Here is a 17,691-nt window from a genome sequence, read left to right on the forward strand (position 1 = left end):
CTACCAGTGTATTTTTTGATTGTGGGAGGAAACCGAAGTACCCGGAGGAAACCCACGCAAGTACGGGGAGAATATACAAACTCCGCACAGTTAGAGCCATGGTTTCACTCAGGAAATGTTAAAAATGTTGATAGATATGGCATAAGTTGTGTATGGTATAACTGTTGGAAAATCACTTTTTCACATATACACCTATCGTAAAAGAGGTGGAACTGGGCTGTGTTCTTAATAAACCCAGTTCTACTCGCAGTGAGCGCATATTCGAACAAACCTTATCTGACCTTGATGTAAGTGAGAAGATGCAACTTTTTTATGTTGTACAAGTGAAGCATCTGGACCGAAGTATGGTGTGCGAAGCAGGACATATGAGGGGACGCGGTACACGAATTGACACCAAAAAAACATGAACAACTCATGCTGATCTTTACATGTGTAAACCTTTTACATGTTGCCATTTTGTTGTAGCCCTAATAACTGTCAATCTGCGAGATATACAATGCCATTTTGAGCAATATATATATATATATATATATATATATATATATATATATATATATATATATATATATACATATACATATACACATACACATACATATACAGCTATATTTGTTGGGAGGGCAGTAATATGTGACTATCCAATGCAGAACAGGTGCAACTCATTCACATTTATGACCCTTTCAGATCTAAAGCTGAGAGCCCCCCCCCCCCAAAAAAAGCTTTGCTACGCGTGTATTTGTCCGCATACACACTCAGGAGATTGTAGTAGATTGGGGAAACAGCCATCCAACAGAGGTAGAAATTCTTGAATTAAATAAAATGTGCTGATTAGATTTGTCATATCGTTATTATTTGAAGACAAAATCTATTTTTGTATCTCAAAGTAAGGTTAATAGTATTTTGGCTAAAAGGACAGAACTAAATGCTCAACTATATGAAAACTATAGCAAAAGCCCCCCAAATGTACAAAGTATCAATATAATTAGTGTAATAAATCAAGTATTCTAGACAAAAGCAGAACATACAGAATTCAACGAGTTCTACAAACTAGGGTTCCGCAACGTGCCTGAATTTTAATGTCTTCCTTTTTTACCACAATACATTCATTGTAACAGACTACTGACACTTTGTGACTTCTGAGATTTTAAAATACAGTCTTAATCCATCTGTTCTCTCTTTTGCATAGCTGAAAATAGTACTGTAAGCAAACAGATGTCTCTACAGTATTATGGCTGTGTAAGAAATAATAAGATGTTTTTCCTTTCTAGATGGAAAATTCTTAGTTGCTTTTTTTGTTTGTTAACAATTTCATGTGGTTTTATCTTGTTGGGTCACGCTATATTAACAAGATGGGAGGAAAATATGAACTGGAAACCTCAGCACATTTAATTGTCGGCAAAACAACAATTATTCTACTTAATGTATAAGTAGGTGCATGCTCACAGTCCCTTTTAAAAAAAACTGTTCTATAAAATCACTGGCTTCATTTTAACAGGTTTATGCCAAATGCCTTGAGTCTAATGTCAAAAACAGGTCTAGATCTCAGACATTTAAAAATCTAATTTTTGTGGGACTCTCGGTCATTATCTGGGAATTACTCCCATAAATTACTTGGGTGGAGAGGTGAATGTAACTCGGGTGTAGATGCACGCACACGGTGTGCAAGCAAATACATCCTTACATCCACTCATATGAAGAGATGCGGTGCTCCTGCTCCTTCAACTTGCAGTAGAATACGGGGGTTATGGTTGATTGGCAAGGCTGCGAATTCACAGCCTCGCGAGTCCACCAAACCCCGCCTTGCGAATGGTTGGCTGTGCCACCCATTTGCAAGCGTGACTCGCACGCAGGGCATGCAAATGGATGTACACGTTCAGGGGGAAATTCACATCCCGAGATTTCAGCTGCCCGCCCCCCTGCCTGTCGGTCATGCTCGCATTAGAATGAGAACGCCCAGCGCTCTCATGGGAACGTCTGTGAAACGCTGGTCCTTCCCAAATGCTCTCCACCCCCCGCCCACTGTGTTGGATGCATGCAGAACAGAATGTTCGCCATGGGTGTACGCACCCTGCCTATGCACATGCGCAGAAATGCGCATGTACATGCGCACTAACAAAGCATCAGTCCCTGTGCGAACGCAGGCAAAACTGTATCTACACTCATTGCTGAATTCACATAGTTCGGTTGTGGATTGATAGATCTAGCGTCTATATAGACAGTCAGTAGGACATCATTAAAAGGTCAACATGCAATAGGGATCAAATGGGTAAAAATGTCGACAATCAAATCTACGACATTCAAAAGGTCGACAGGTCAAAAGGTCAACATTTTTTGTGTCAATGTACACACCTGTCGACACAGACCATCAATTACTGTAACACTCACCCTTGCATGGCTTGCTTCGCTTATTATATTCTCCCTCTATGCCAACATGGATGGTGAAGTCCAAAAAATTTAATAAACTGGAAAAACCATGTTGACCTTTTGACCATGTTGACCTTTTAACCTTGTTCACCTCTTGACTGTCAACCTTTTGACTGTTGACATTTTGACCCTGTTGACCTATTGCCTATACCACCCAGATCTATCACCCAGATACCCTGCAGTTCCGTCAACACATCTTCACTAAACTTTGCCTATGTAATGCCTTGTTGCTTCTCAGCTAAGCAGTGGCGGCTCCTGAGGTGGGGCTGCAGCACAGTTCAAAATTCAAATAGGGGAGCCACACTACACCAGTGGACGTGCCTCCCTTATTTGAATTTTGAACTGTGCTACAGAACCTACATTACCTGTAATGCCATATTCTCATTTTCCTAATTTGTACTGTAGGAGAACCAGTTCTTTCCACTATTACATTCACAGTATGCAACTTAATACGTTTCTCTAACTCCCTTCTCAATCTTCCTGTCACATGCAACCAGCTCGTTCATTGGATGTTTCAGTTAATGCCCATCAAATAGGAGCATGCTATGTAAACTACATGCCAATGTCAGCCTTTGTTTTCCCTCAAGATCATGTAGTAATTGGTGCAGTGATGTGTGCATGTACATGATTTGTATAGCACAGAAAATGAATTCCCCTCTCCTGCTTAGATACATAGCTCCAGTATAGTGAAATAACTAAACAGTAAAACTATTTGGAGCAGTACAGAAAGTGACTCTGGAACGATATAAATTGGAAAAAAATGGACATTGACGGAACATAATGAAAGTACAGCAGTGTATTATAAACATCAAAGGCTACAGATGAAGCTGTCAAATTCTATTTTCTGTCATCAATGAGGATCGATGCAGCTGCAGAGTATCCTGTGCACAAATCAAGATGATGAAACAGTGGTTACAACGTGTCTATAAAGGCACTCTCTCGCACTTGAGGCCTTTTGAGGCCTGCCCCACCTAACGCTCAGCAGCTCTCAGTTTGTTAGAAAAGCCTGAGATTGCTTTGATAGATCCATGCATTCCTTGTAGCCACACAGCAAATAAAGCAGGGAGCCTGAGCTCTGGGGAACTACCAGCTGCTACTTGCTAAGCCAGTTTTTCCTAAACACACCCTGCATTTATTATGGATTCTCCATGCTCTATGCACAAACCTGCAAGCAATGCTGTTACAGCAACCTTATGATTGACAATTTAACCTTAGGTGAGATTCCTGTAAATCTCTGTAAATACTGTACATTGCTCAATGTTTGTAATGTTTTTACAGCGAAGGCAGTCTACTGTATGTCAATTAAAGACATCGACGCCCACTTACTATCATTTCTGCTAGGTATTATACCCAGCAGACATTCTTGCCATTATGCACATACACGGTTCATTTTCTCTCTTCCCTGCTATAATTTCATTATGTAAACCTTCCCCCTGCTAGAGTGAAAGCTTGTGCAGGTCTGCCTGAAGTCTGATCACCAGCCGATGTTGCGTTACACACCAGTGATACTTTACATCAGATGTGATTATAATTGACATACACTGGTAATGAGCACTGGCAGTCAGTGGGAGAAAGCAACATTAAACAAACAGTGCATAATACAAACTCACTGCACAAGTGCAAATGCTTGTGGTTCTAGGGCCATTGGAACCAGAGGGTCCCATACTCCTAAATATTTATTTACTAGTGTAAAAAAAAAAATCAAGTAAAGTCATGTCATTTGATGCCACAGTGTAATGGGCCTGAAGCAAGTCAGTACAGAACACACAATAATAGCCCACTACAAGATAGCTGCTTTTTTCCCGATGTTTATACATTGTTGCATGAATAAAATAAAGCAAAATAATAAAAATTAGCACATAATATATAGACTCTCTAATATATCCACACACTTACAACTATTGGGATATGCAGCATGGTGCATTGAGACCCATATAAACCATATATTCAGTGGTTTACTAATAATGTTGTAATGCATCTGGCTAATCTACATATATAAAAATCGATGTGTGTATGTCTTTTTTTTGGCAATTTTCACCAAAGTTGTGCAATGGGTTCCCTATGGACTCCAGAACGGCGTGACTGATTGTGATGACATTTTCAGGCAATCTTCAGATTAGCCCAGCGGGTGATCCTGTGAAGTTTGGTAGTGATCGGATCAACAGAATTGGCAATTTTCACCAAAGTTGTGCAATGGGTTCAGATTAGCCCAGCGGGTGATCCTGTGAAGTTTGGTAGTGATCGGATCAACAGAATTGGCAATTTTCACCAAAGTTGTGCAACGGAACCAGATTGACCATCAAAAAATTGTCACCAAATTTATTGAGACAACAATCATCGGTGGCAAATTCAAAGGCAAAGACGTACTGATTCCGCGCTTAACGATGATTTCCAATGATTTAGCATTCAAATTCAAGCGGCTCCAGTTCCCTTTGCGTCTTGCCTTTGCTATTACCATCAACAAAGCACAAGGCCAATCGTTGACTATTGCTGGCTTAAATTTGGAAAATTTATGTTTTTCACACGGCCAGTTGTATGTGGCTTGCTCCCGAGTTGGCACACTGAAAAGTTTTTACTCCAAATAAAAAAAACAAAAAACATTGTCTATCCGCTGGCCTTAAGATGAATTAATAAAATAAATATAATTTCCCATTTGCCTTAAATAAAAAAAAATGTCCTTGGGTGTAGCAAGGCACTGTACCTATAGATATCTGCTAAAACTCACATGACCACCCCCATCCATCCACCAGAAGTCATCTGGCTACAGATAATTAGTGCTTCCTGTGCGAAGCTGGGGCGGGTTACTAGTGCAAGATATATACGATAGATGTTTATGTAATTAGAGGGTGGGTTTTTTTTCACCTCTATTCTGAAAGTATTCAGTTTTTTCTATGTTGCAGGATCACAGAGCAGGACCCCTACTGGTCACACTCGGGGTGATTCAACTTGGATCGGTAAGCAGCGTAAATTCACTGCTTACTGAGCGGTAAAATGCCGCCTGCCGGGCTTGCAAATGCCGACCCCCTTTCACCGTCCAAATGGCAACATTTGCATGCGAATGGATGTGTTTGCTGACAAATCCATTTGCATGTGGCCGTACGGGTGACAAATTCTTCGATGGGCACTGACAATCGGAAGACTTTTCACCCGCTCACAGATAGCAGTCAGTCTGATCTGACTTTAATCTGGCCCGGTGATGGCTGAACAGGGGGATGCCCAGCGGTTTTCTGGGTGCACCCACCATGTTTGTAGGCACACCCAAGAAACGCTGGGATTCCCCATGCACTAGCCCCCTCTCTGTCCATTGCCCGATACCAACCCCCCCCCTCCCCCCCCTGTGATAGTTGCTGAAGGCATTCGCACAATGGCTCTGCACATGCATATAATCACCCGTATGCATGCACAAAGCCGCACCATTGGCCCCCAGCACAAATACTCTGGGGACCGAGTATGTTGAATCACCCCCTCAGTGCTGATTGGGTCCATCTGTATTGTGAGACATCCAATAGCTTTAATGCTCTCAATCCGGAGGACTTATATATGTGTGCTCTACTGCTATAAAAAGGACCAGAGTGTGAAGGTGCTCAATGGAAGCCATTTGCTGTAAATAACTGGCAGGACACTTTTAAACACAGCAAACAGTAGATGTTCCAGGAGAGGGCATTACACTAAAGAACTACAGCATAATTATGAAGGAAAATAGGTAGTTCAGGTGTTATTTTAAGTAAAAACCCGTAGTGAAATCTAAACTCCTTAATGATTTAGGTTTAGTTTAGATGTAAGCAGTTAAGTATGATGATATATATATATATATATATATATATACATTCATATACATATATATACACACAAACATACATACATACATACATATACATATATACACACACATACACAATATATATATATATATATATATATATATATATATGATTTGAGCAGAAGAAACTTGTATGTTTCCAAAACTATTGCCAGGAAAAGCAAGTATCCTGATGTAAGTATAAATGTATTCACTAACCCTGAATCAGTGGCGTCTCTAGCTGGGTGTGGGGGATGCGACCCGCACCCAGGTGTCACACTCAAAAGGCATTACACCAAAGTGATGACTCTTTTGCAATGGCAGGTACTGGGTGCTGCAGTGGCGGAGGAGCTGGGTGCTGCAGTGGCAGAAGAACTAGGTACGGCAGTGGCAGAAGAGCTAGGTACGGCAGTGGCAGAAGAGCTAGGTACGGCAGTGGCAGAAGAGCTAGGTACGGCAGTGGCAGAGGAGCTGGGTTGCTGCAGTGGCAGAGGAGCTGGGTTGCTGCAGTGGCAGAGGAGCTGGGTGCTGCAGTGGCAGAGGAGCTGGGTGCTGCAGTGACAGAGGAGCTGGGTGCTGCAGTGGCAGAGGAGCTGGGTGCTGCAGTGGCAGAGGAGCTGGGTTGCTACAGTGGCAGAGGAGCTGGGTTGCTGCAGTGGCAGAGGAGCTGGGTTGCTGCAGTGGCAGAGGAGCTGGGTGCTGCAGTGGCAGAGGAGCTGGGTGCTGCAGTGGCAGAGGAGCTGGGTGCTGCAGTGGCAGAGGAGCTGGGTGCTGCAGTGGCAGAGGAGCTGGGTGCTGCAGTGGCAGAGGAGCTGGGTGCTGCAGTGTGATGCTTTCCTGCTGCACTTGGCTCCTGTAACAAATAATGATCTGGCACTGTAAACAGTATAAGCCAACACCCGTTACAGTTAGGCCATCCCACTTTTCGGGCAGGTGGTGGGGGTGTCCTTGCAGAGTGCGAACTGGGTGTCACCACAGCAGATGACGCCACTGCCCCAAATACAAAGTTGAGCCAGAAAAAAAAAAAGCTGTCAGTTACCCGCTACTGGCTAACTATTTGTTTCTGAGGTTTTACCATTAACATAAGCCTGGTAACATATTACTGTATGTTTAGGAGTAGGATGTCCAGTCCAAGGCTTTGTTTTGTTAAATAGGTATAATGCTTCACAATTCATTGTTCAGAAAAGTCATTAACCCTTTGAGTGCCAACAGCTCTGTGAAAGATATGCAAAATATCGACTAAAAATGCCAGTGTCGCTCACATTTGTTATATTAATTCAAATAAAACATTTTTTGTAAAAAAAAAAAAAACATATTTCCTATATAAGGTAAACACAGGTCATTATGATGAATAAAAATTTTCCTTGCCAATTTTCACAACAATTTTGACGAATTCCCTTGGCACTCAAAGGGTTAAGTAAGCTCTAAAATTGTGATGTATGATGGCTGAATATAACCACTTACTTCAGAGGTTCAGGGGCAAGCTTAGTGCCAGAAAGACTGATGTGGTTTAGAGCAAGAGAACTGCTGAAAAACTGTTTAAACGAAGGCGGCACTTCTTTTCCTTTCCTGTTGATCATAAAGAGACATATTATTATTATTATTATTATTAATTAGTAGTATTACTATTATCTTCAGCAACAATGGCTTGCAAACAATAAAAAGATATAAAAACGTACAGCGTGAGTGCCCAGTTTGCCATATAAATATCAGAATATATGAATGTTCACCAATACGCAATAAGTGCATTGGCTTACAGTGACACTCTGATAAGAATAAAAGGGGCATAAATATGATGTGATTATAGGCTATTGTCTAAGTCAGGGTTGTCCAAAATTTTTGCGACGAGGGCCAGATTTGGTGAGGTGAAAAAGTGTCGGGGCCGACCATTCAGCTTGATATTCTTTGAATTATTAATCACATCAGAATGGCCCCCCACTCTGCCCCCGTTCACTTTATGTGCCGCAGCGTGTCCCTTCACTGTATATTCCCCTGCCTGCCCCCATTCCCTGTATGTCCTCCACATTATATTCCCCTGCCTGACCTTCCTTCTCTGTATGTCCCCCAGCCTGCCCCTCCTTCACTGTATGTTCCCCACTTTGCACCCATTCACTCTGTCCCGTAGCTTGCCCCCCCTTCTCTGAATGTCCAGGGGTTGGACGCAGACTAACCCGAAAGCCACCAAACACATCTCACTGTGGCGGCCAGCACCTCCTCACTGCTGCAGACAGCAAGGTAAAGGCACGCTCGCCGGGACCCCACCATACGGTCCTGTGCTGTGCATCCTGCATCTGATGCTCCGCCCGCTTCTGGCTGGTGGCTACGGGCCACTTGAAATGATGTCACGGGCCGCAATTGGCCCCCGGGCCGGACTTTGGACATGCCTGGTCTAAGTGATTTGTCTAGATCGCTTAGAAATGAAGCACAAATCATTCCAGGTGTGCGTGCCATAGCGATGCGGTTATCTATCACCGGCTCAGATCTTGGGTGCATGAGGTCAAAATCTAGTCAGATCACTTAGCACAAAAATTAAGCACAAATCCCAACATGTGCATGTGCCTTAAGGCTAAGGATCCTATAGATGAAGGTAGCGAACATGAACAGTTTGCTGTACAAAGGCCCTTATTCTGGTTTACTTGCAAAAGCAAATTCCTTCTCAAATGGACAAAACCATGCGCACTGCAGGGGGGCAGATGTAACATGTGCAGAGAGAATTATTTTGGGTGTGGGTTTACTTCAAATTGAGATCTATATTGCAGTGTAAAAATAAAGCAGTCAGTATTTTCCCTACACAGAAACAAAATAACTCACCCAAATCTAACTCTCTCTGCACAGTGCACATGGTTTTGTCCTTTTGAGAAGGAATTTGCCTATGCGAGTGAATCAGAATAAGGGCCAAAGTGTCTACTTGCAATGGATATTTGTCAAAAACTTTTCCACTATAATTCAGAAAATTTATCATTATGGGTTCTACCTGTGGGTAAAGAACGTCCTGGACAGGTTGAGCGTAGAAAGGTTTTTCAGGCCACCACGAAGGAGTGCACCACACACCTGAAATGGGAATATAGTCATTGCAGGACACAGCTACATAAAACGTAAGATACTTAACAATTTTCGATTCCAAGCTAGCATTTATGTAAACTATATAACAGGTGCAAGAGTCATTAGCATGTACTGTATGTTCTATATTCATAGGCCATTATCAAAAACTACATATGGTACATTGTGGTTGTGAGAAATAAAAAAATAACCAATAAACATCCTCAAATTTTACAAGCTGTGTCTGAAAAATGACAGTTAGGAATTGATTGGTTGGTACATTCTCTCTCTCCAAGCTTTGATAAATCTCCCCCATTGTTTGTGATAATCACTTTATGATAGCAGAGATCTACAAGAGCAAATATTAGAGACTTGTGCAGAAGCTAGATTAAAAACAGGAATGGAGAAATCGGCTGTGCGATATAGACCGTCATTTTGATCTTGATACTCTCTGAGGAAGCTGCTGATTATCTGAGGCGGAGAAACGCAGTGAAGGTGAATTCTGTTACCAGTGTTATTTTTAATCCTGTGGCGACCATTGTTAAAGGCAGATTGCAGATCAGGCAGATTGAAGTGCTAACCAAGCTGGGAGCCGTCAACTTTTAAATCGCCATCGGGTGGCCACCGGTTGTGGATCGTTTGGTCTACAACAACTAGGTTGGCAAGCATTAGGTCGACACCACTAGGTCGACAGGCAGCAAGGTCCACAGGCAGCAAGATCGACATGGGTCAAGGTCGACATGGGTCAAAGTCGACATTAGGTCGACATGGGCCAAGGTTAACAGTCAAAAGGTTGACATGGGGTTTTCACTGTTTTTTTTACCAGAATTTTGACACTGTCAACATGGACACAGTTTGAAGTGAACCGTTTCACTCGCAATGCTTCGGCACGGATGGTAGGGCATGAAATACCGCCTGTCGGCACATGTCGGTTCAAAAAATTGTGAAAAACCCCATGTCGACCTAATGCTTGTGTCGACCTAATGACCTAGACCCATGTCGACCTTGTTGCCTGTCGACCTAGTTGCTGTAGACCTAATGACCGCATCCCTTGGCCACCTGTGAACACTTTATTACATCTGGCATAAATCAGCAGCCACTGTATTGATTGCAACAGAAGTGGTAACTATACTAACATCAAATGACTGTACTAATATTCATTTACCTTCATGATGCCATTCTGACTTTCTAATACATACTAACGGAAAATAATTAATTATTACATCCAATGGGAATGTATACTAACTAACCCAACCATCATCTCTATCAGTTCAAGGACTTGACCATATAGAGTTACCCTGGTTTTCATAATCAGTTTACTAATCCCACCATTAGTGTTGTTAACGCCATCTCAGTACTGGTTATTGTAGTTTTTAAAATGTGTTTGTTATATTTTTTATTACTTTGATGATTACATTCTTTATTAAATGAATCTATATTTTAGCGCAGTGTTGCTTTTGTTTTTTCTGTTGACTTGTCCAAAAATGTAAATGTCGCCATCCACTAATCCGATATGGTCATTTTTTATGCGAATCCGACGCATTGCTGCGACGAATCGCATGAAAAGTTACACAATGCACCTCATTTTCCTGCGAGGCAAGTTCATCACAAACAATGTATCACATGTGATGCTGCCACCCGGTAGCTGCCGGGTAAGTTGGTGGGGTATCGGATGCGAGGAACCATATGTGATAAACTCATCCTAGTGAACGGGGCCTTAAAGCTTCATACATTTTTAGTAAAACGTTATTTAAATCCTTAACATTATAAAGCCTGAATTTAGTCTAAGGGTTTTTTGTCATTTGAAACTTGATTAACCAGTCAAGTACACTTCCAGGTATTCACCCAGGTGTGTTGTACTGCCCTCCACCTACTCCTCTTCCATTGGCCTGGTTCCATGTCATGTTACTTTAAGCTCCCTGCCAGTATAAAGATGAAAACTATCAGTTCCACTTCTGGATGCGACTTTTCTGGTAACATTACTGAGGCGGTGCTCTGAGAGACAGCATATTTGTATGTTACAAGATCAGTTCTGCCTATGGAGCTGATCCTACAATACCCTTCACTGGTGTGGTGCTACAGAGGACATCACAGGCCAGGAAACTACCTACAACAGTTTCCTGTATGGGAAGTAATGTAGCATAGCTGAAATATCAGTTATAGCAGCAGCTCTTTCAGCATGTCATTATAAAGCTGTACTATAATCTTGGAGCATCCCTGCAGAAAATGAAATTGAAATATAAGTTGTGGACATGGAAATTATCTTTCTGATTGTTTTACCAGCATGCACCTCTGACAATCTACTCTGCTGCCCAAAGTGGATGATCAGTGGTTGCTGTCCTCATGTCACTCCTAGTCCTCCCCCACTAGAGTTGGCCTTATAGGGCCTTTGTCTGTATTTGGGTCAGCTGGAATGAGAGCTTCTACTCTGCAGCTACACTGCGATGCCATACCATACATCTGGCACTAAATGCAAGTGTAATGTATATGCCATGTACCACAAGCACATACTCAGCCAATGCACAGAACCACCCTTCACAGTCCAGCCAATTACAACTGCTGGGGAGTCACTAGGAGACGCTGCTATGGTCATTTCTTCTATTGGTTGGAGGAGGGGTGTAGATACTTACAGTAATTGGGTCGACAAGCAATAGGTCAGTCACTATTGGTCAAACATGAATAAGTCGACCCATGAAAAAGGTCGACAGGTCTTAGGTCAACATTGACAAAAGGTTGAACATGAAAATGGTCGACACAGGAAAGGTCAACATGAGTTTTTCAGGGTCTTTTGTGTCTACTCCGAAATCTGATGACACGGAAAGCATATAATTGTACCGCATCCGTTTGCCATGCTTCGGCCACGATGCTGAGCACACTTATAATCTAACGCTATGCCCACTTGGATCGTGAAGTAAGAAATAGTCATTTCAAAAATAAAATCGTGAAAAACGCATGTAACCCTTTTCCTGTGTTGAACATTTTCTTGTCAACCTTTTGCGTGTGCAGACCTTTTATTATGTCGACCTAAAGAATGTCAACCTTTTTATGTGCCGACATTCATTGTCGATCAATAGTGATTGACTTAATGACTGTTGACCTAATTACTGTGGACAAATTGACGGATCTACAGTATTTGGTAGTGGGCAGGTTTTTTTTTTTTTTTTTTTTTAAACAAGAACTGATACTGGATTTCTTTCCATTTGGACAAAAAGTATAAAGCAGAGAAGATAATAACATTGTTTTCTATCATTACAGTGGCGAATTAAGGTTTTAGGGTTCTTTCAATTAACTACATTTTAATTTGAAATAGTGTGGTATAATGGCCAATGGAATAAAAGCGTTACACTAAAACAAAGATAAGCATGCAGTAGCAAAATGCCTCATTTCTAAGCTAAACTGGCTGGTATGTTAGTAAAGAAATATATAAAACGGATTGCAACGGTGGCATAACTAGATATCAGTAGGCCCCATAGCAAAGGTCTGTAAGGGCCCATTTGTACTACCCAGTGGTGAAAAATGTATGAGCACATGTTATGCTGCCCATACATTTGTGAGATATTGCATGCAATCATTCGATTTCGACCACATCTGGCCGATAAATCTAATGATTGTATGCATTTTTGGGGGGGACATTTGACGCGATGCGCGGGCACGCCGGTTGAATGTCAGGTCTCAAGATCTTATGTGCTGCACATAATATCTATCGAATTGCAGGAGCGATTGCATGTGTTTTTTAACCACATGCGATGCTCTAATGCAATCCGCAGGTGTGGGGGCGGAGGGAACGCTTTTTCATCGGCGTGGGGATGGGGAGAGGGGGACGGAGGGACCGCTGGCGGCGTTATGTAGCACAAAAAGTAACGCTAGCGGGTGGCGGGGGTCTGTCAGCGGTGGCGGCAGAAGTGTTTAAAACACTGGGCAGCCCTCTGATTGGCTGAGCTATCTCAGTCAATCAGAGGGCTGCCCAGTGTTTAAACACTTCTGCCGCCACCGCTGACCTCCGCCACCTGCTAGCGCTACTGTGGCTGAGCTATCTCAGCCAATCAGAGGGCTGCCCAGTGTTTAAACAATTCTGCCGCCACCGCTGACTGACCCCCACCGCCCGTTAACGCTAGCGCTTCTTGCAATACATAACCCCGCCCTCTGCCAGCACCCGATGTGCCATCTCAAGATGGCATGCGACATCGGGTGCTGCAAAGGGGGCACTTTAGCAGCACAAGATGCGATCCGTTTCGATGGACATCGCACTGCGATGTTGCATCGAATCCGATCTGTTGACAGGGAAGGTTGGGCCACCTCAACTCTGGGCCCCTTAGCAGCTGCACTCCCTGCTCCTATTATAGTTATGCTCTTGGATTGAAAGGTGAAAGGTTGGATTTGTGGAAAAGTTTACTCCTTTGGACCACACAACGCCTTAAAATCTTTCTGGCTCTTGGAGAGAAGCATGCGGTTTAATGTGTATAAGTTGGGTACACCATTGAGGTGCACCGCAGAATAACCAAAGTGATATCCGATGTACTTTGTTAACTCCCAGCTGTACAGATTCTCCTCTAGCTCTCTTATAGCATTTGTTTTCTCAACTAAATGTATTAAATCCTAGACCAGATACCACAGCTGTTCTAACAGCTTCTCACTCCTTAGCAGGCAGGGGCAGTCCATAGCTTCTGTGCGACACAGGAGAACAGTGGTTAAGCATCCTCCTGAGGAATGAGGGAGCTCTAACCTCAAATGTTATGCGAGCACATATTCCTTGTACAATAATTGCAGCTGTAGAGCCTTTAGCAATTCTCCGGACCAAATAAAAGAAGACCAGTAATTTGAATCAGTGCCAGGGTTATTCAACCGAGATCAGCCTGTGATTTTATCCAATAAACAGAGCCATAGTTTTCAACATGCTCGGCAACCACTAATAAGTTTACATGAAGAGGGAGGGAAGCAATGCATTCTGGGGAATATGGAGCTGTAAAACTCCTTTAGGAATTATCGAAGTACAAAGGATGCTAATACTTTGAACCTCGAAGGACAAACTACTATGAACTAAGCTCCCACAACCCAGTATCATCTTATGTACTCTAATTACATCATGAGGATAGAAATAATTATAAAAGTGAAGCTAAAGATTACAATTGCTGATTCAAGTTGGCTTAGAGTAAGTTCATATAAAGGTAAGAATAACAGGGGTTTATACAGAGGTCAACACAAGTACATTTGCAGTGTACCTTGTGTGTTTTTGCATTGCACATGCTCCAAGCATACACAACTAAGGGCGATGCAGTGTTGCCCCTCAGGCGCATCTCTGTTTGGGGTTGAGGGTCTGACAGAGATAGATGCAATAAGCCTAGCCCCAGCGTCTTTGGATGCAGCAGCTGCATGGCAATATGCTAATGTTACAGGAGGTGCATTGTGCTAGTAGACACCTCCTGCGTACTTGTGTCTGAAGATGCAGAATCAGACCATGTGTGAGAACATCACCCATCTGAGTAGCCCTCAGGTTAAGCAGGATGACCGGGGATTTCAAGCTGCAGAGGCCAGGAAATCTGTATTGGAAGATGCAGACACTGGTCTCAGCATCTGTTTTGTGGATACTTCCCGAGGCCGCCTCAAAATGGATTTACAGGCTACGGCTTAGGGGGCACTGAATCCGTCAATGCACGAGCCATTCTGACCATGCTTAATCCATCACTTTGTGTGTATCTCTAACTCAGGCCTTGAGTAGACATAACTGGGCTGTAACTGAACATCTGCAAGTTGGGAAGTTCAGGGAGGACGTATCAATGGCATTGCAAGCTATGTAGCTTTGGGCGTGGGCTTGTATACACCTGTTTTCAGACTTAGATTTTGAACAAAGTATAGGGCTCTGCATCTGCACACTGAAGGGTACTAAGATGGGAGTTCTATTGAAGATGGGATGTTGCCCATAGCAACCAATCAGCTTCAATCTATTATTTTCTAGAAGGAGCAAAGAAATAAGAAGTATAATCTTCAATAGAACTCCCACCTTAGTACATTTACTCTTATTATGAGGACAGCAGGAAAGCAAGCGTATGATTACCAGCAGCCGAGTCGCAGGCTAATATATGCATATAACACCTTTACATCTCATTACTAAATCAACAAAATATCTGCAGTTTTTTTGACCTTCAGGCTATTAGAATTGGCCTATAGAACTGTCAGGATATCAAGAAAATAAGGATTACCATGTCAGCAGAACACTCTGTGTTTGATAAATCCAGATACTTAATGGCATTTGGCTGGGCCAAGAAATTATACAAGTACTAGAAGGAAAAAGAAGTAAGAGACAATTACTATACAGTCTTTAACAATAAGTATTTTAGAATGGTACAGTATTTAAAATAAAATTCAGAGCATCATACTACTTGGGTACACCAATACCTTATGTGATTTTACCAAAAGATGAGATGATACACCAGGATCCGATATAACGGAATGTCACAGCTGCAACCAAAACACAGTATACCTTAAAAAGACTTGGGGGGTGTGTGTGTATCCAATCCGCCCCAATGCGAAAAATGATCGAAGGTTTATCCAATTAGGGCCCTTTTTTCCCCAGTCAGTATTTGTGTGATAAGATGTGGGCTAACTTTCCAGACCCATGCGTTATCTCGGATCCGTGGGCTGTTTATCATGGTTTATGGCATAATCCGCAATAACGGCAACTGCCTAGTTATCGGGGCTAATGGCTAGACATACAGACATAACACTATATATAATTATTAGCATATAAGACCCTATGGTGTGCGAGTAAGGGCCATATGTCAAAGAGAAGACTTCATTGTTCATTTGATATACATCTACTGTCCAGTTCATAACAATACTTATGCCAATAATACCTTGGTATTATCCAGTGCATCATACTACCTGGGCACATTAATACCCGCTACAGAAAAATGGAAGCAAGGAAGAGGCACGCAACTACTGACCAGTGACCCTTACACCAATAATAGGGAAATACTATTAAAAGTAAGAACTGTGGAAATGCATAAACGCATAAAATAGAAATAGAATTTTAATCCTTAATATTTATGGCCAACCATGTGGCCAGCTGGTGTCTGACCTGTAATCATCATGCTGGTATGATGATAAACCTATTTTTATTTGGCCCCATCTGCCCCATTGTTAATATGGCCCTGACCTTAGTACTCTACTATTTAGTGCATCATACTGTTTGGGTATACTAATAACTTAGTACACAGTTATCCAGCACATCAAACTACCTGTTACAATGCTATCCAGCGCATCACACTACCTTGTTCAATGCTATCCAGCATATCACACTACCTGTTACACTGCTAGCCAGGACATCACACTACTTGGTACATTGCTATCCAGCACATCACACTACTTGGTACATTGCTATCCAGCACATCACACTACCTGGTACAATGCTATCCAGCACATCACACTACCTGTTACACTGCTAGCCAGTGCATCACACTACCTGTTACACTGCTAGCCAGTGCATCACACTACCTGTTACACTGCTAGCCAGTGCATCACACTACCTGTTACACTGCTAGCCAGTGCATCACACTTCCTGGTACAATGCTATCCAGCACATCACACTACCTTGTTCAATGCTATCCAGCACATCACACTACCTGTTACACTGCTAGCCAGCACATCACACTACTTGGTACATTGCTATCCAGCACATCACACTACTTGGTACATTGCTATCCAGCACATCACACTACCTGGTACAATGCTAGCCAGCGCATCTCATTACCTTGCACACTACTATCTAATACATCACACAACTTGGTACACAGCTATTCAGCACATCACACTACCCTAGTACAATGCTAGCCAGCACATCTCATTACCTTGTACACTACTATCTAATACATCACACTACTTGGTACACTGCTATCCAGCACATCACATTACCCGGTAAACTGCTATCCAGCACATCACACTACCAGGTAGACTGCTATCCACAGCATCACACTACCTGGTACACTGCTATCCAGAACATCACAATACCCGGTACACTGCTATGTAGCACATCACACTACCTGGTACACCGATATCCAGAACATTACACTACCTGGTACACAGCTATCAAGCACATCACACTACCTGGTACACTGCTATGCAGCACATCACAAAACCTGGTACACCGATATCCAGAACATTACACTACCTGGTACACAGCTATCCAGCAAATCACACTACCTGGTACACGGCTATCCAGCACATCACACTACTCGGTACACTGCTATCCAGCACATCAAACTACCTGGTACACTGCTATCCAGCACATCACACTACCTGGTACACTGTTATCCAGCACATCACACTACTTGGTACACTACTAAAGCATCTAAAAATACAACAGTGTCAAATTAATGTCATTATAATGTATATATGAAATGATCCTATTTCAGAAATATTAACTTGCAAATCCT

The 17,691-nt window shown here is 42.5% G+C and overlaps 1 protein-coding gene across 5 annotated transcripts in view; it reads right to left on the reverse strand.

Moving 5' to 3' along the window:
* Positions 1-17,691, reverse strand: part of CARMIL1 (capping protein regulator and myosin 1 linker 1) — a 458,885-nt gene that overhangs the window by 137,635 nt on the left and 303,559 nt on the right. For all 5 annotated transcript variants that reach the window (XM_083187811.1, XM_083187810.1, XM_083187809.1 and 2 more), the window contains 3 exons: positions 15,460-15,537; positions 9,198-9,274; positions 7,688-7,792 (listed from right to left, as the gene is read on the reverse strand). In XM_083187811.1, coding sequence (XP_083043937.1) covers positions 7,688-7,792; positions 9,198-9,274; positions 15,460-15,537 — 260 coding nt within the window. The remainder of the gene's footprint in view (positions 1-7,687; positions 7,793-9,197; positions 9,275-15,459; positions 15,538-17,691) is intronic.

The sequence above is a fragment of the Crinia signifera genome, chromosome 5 (assembly GCF_055691185.1).
Source record: "Crinia signifera chromosome 5, ASM5569118v1, whole genome shotgun sequence".
NCBI lineage: Eukaryota > Metazoa > Chordata > Amphibia > Anura > Myobatrachidae > Crinia > Crinia signifera.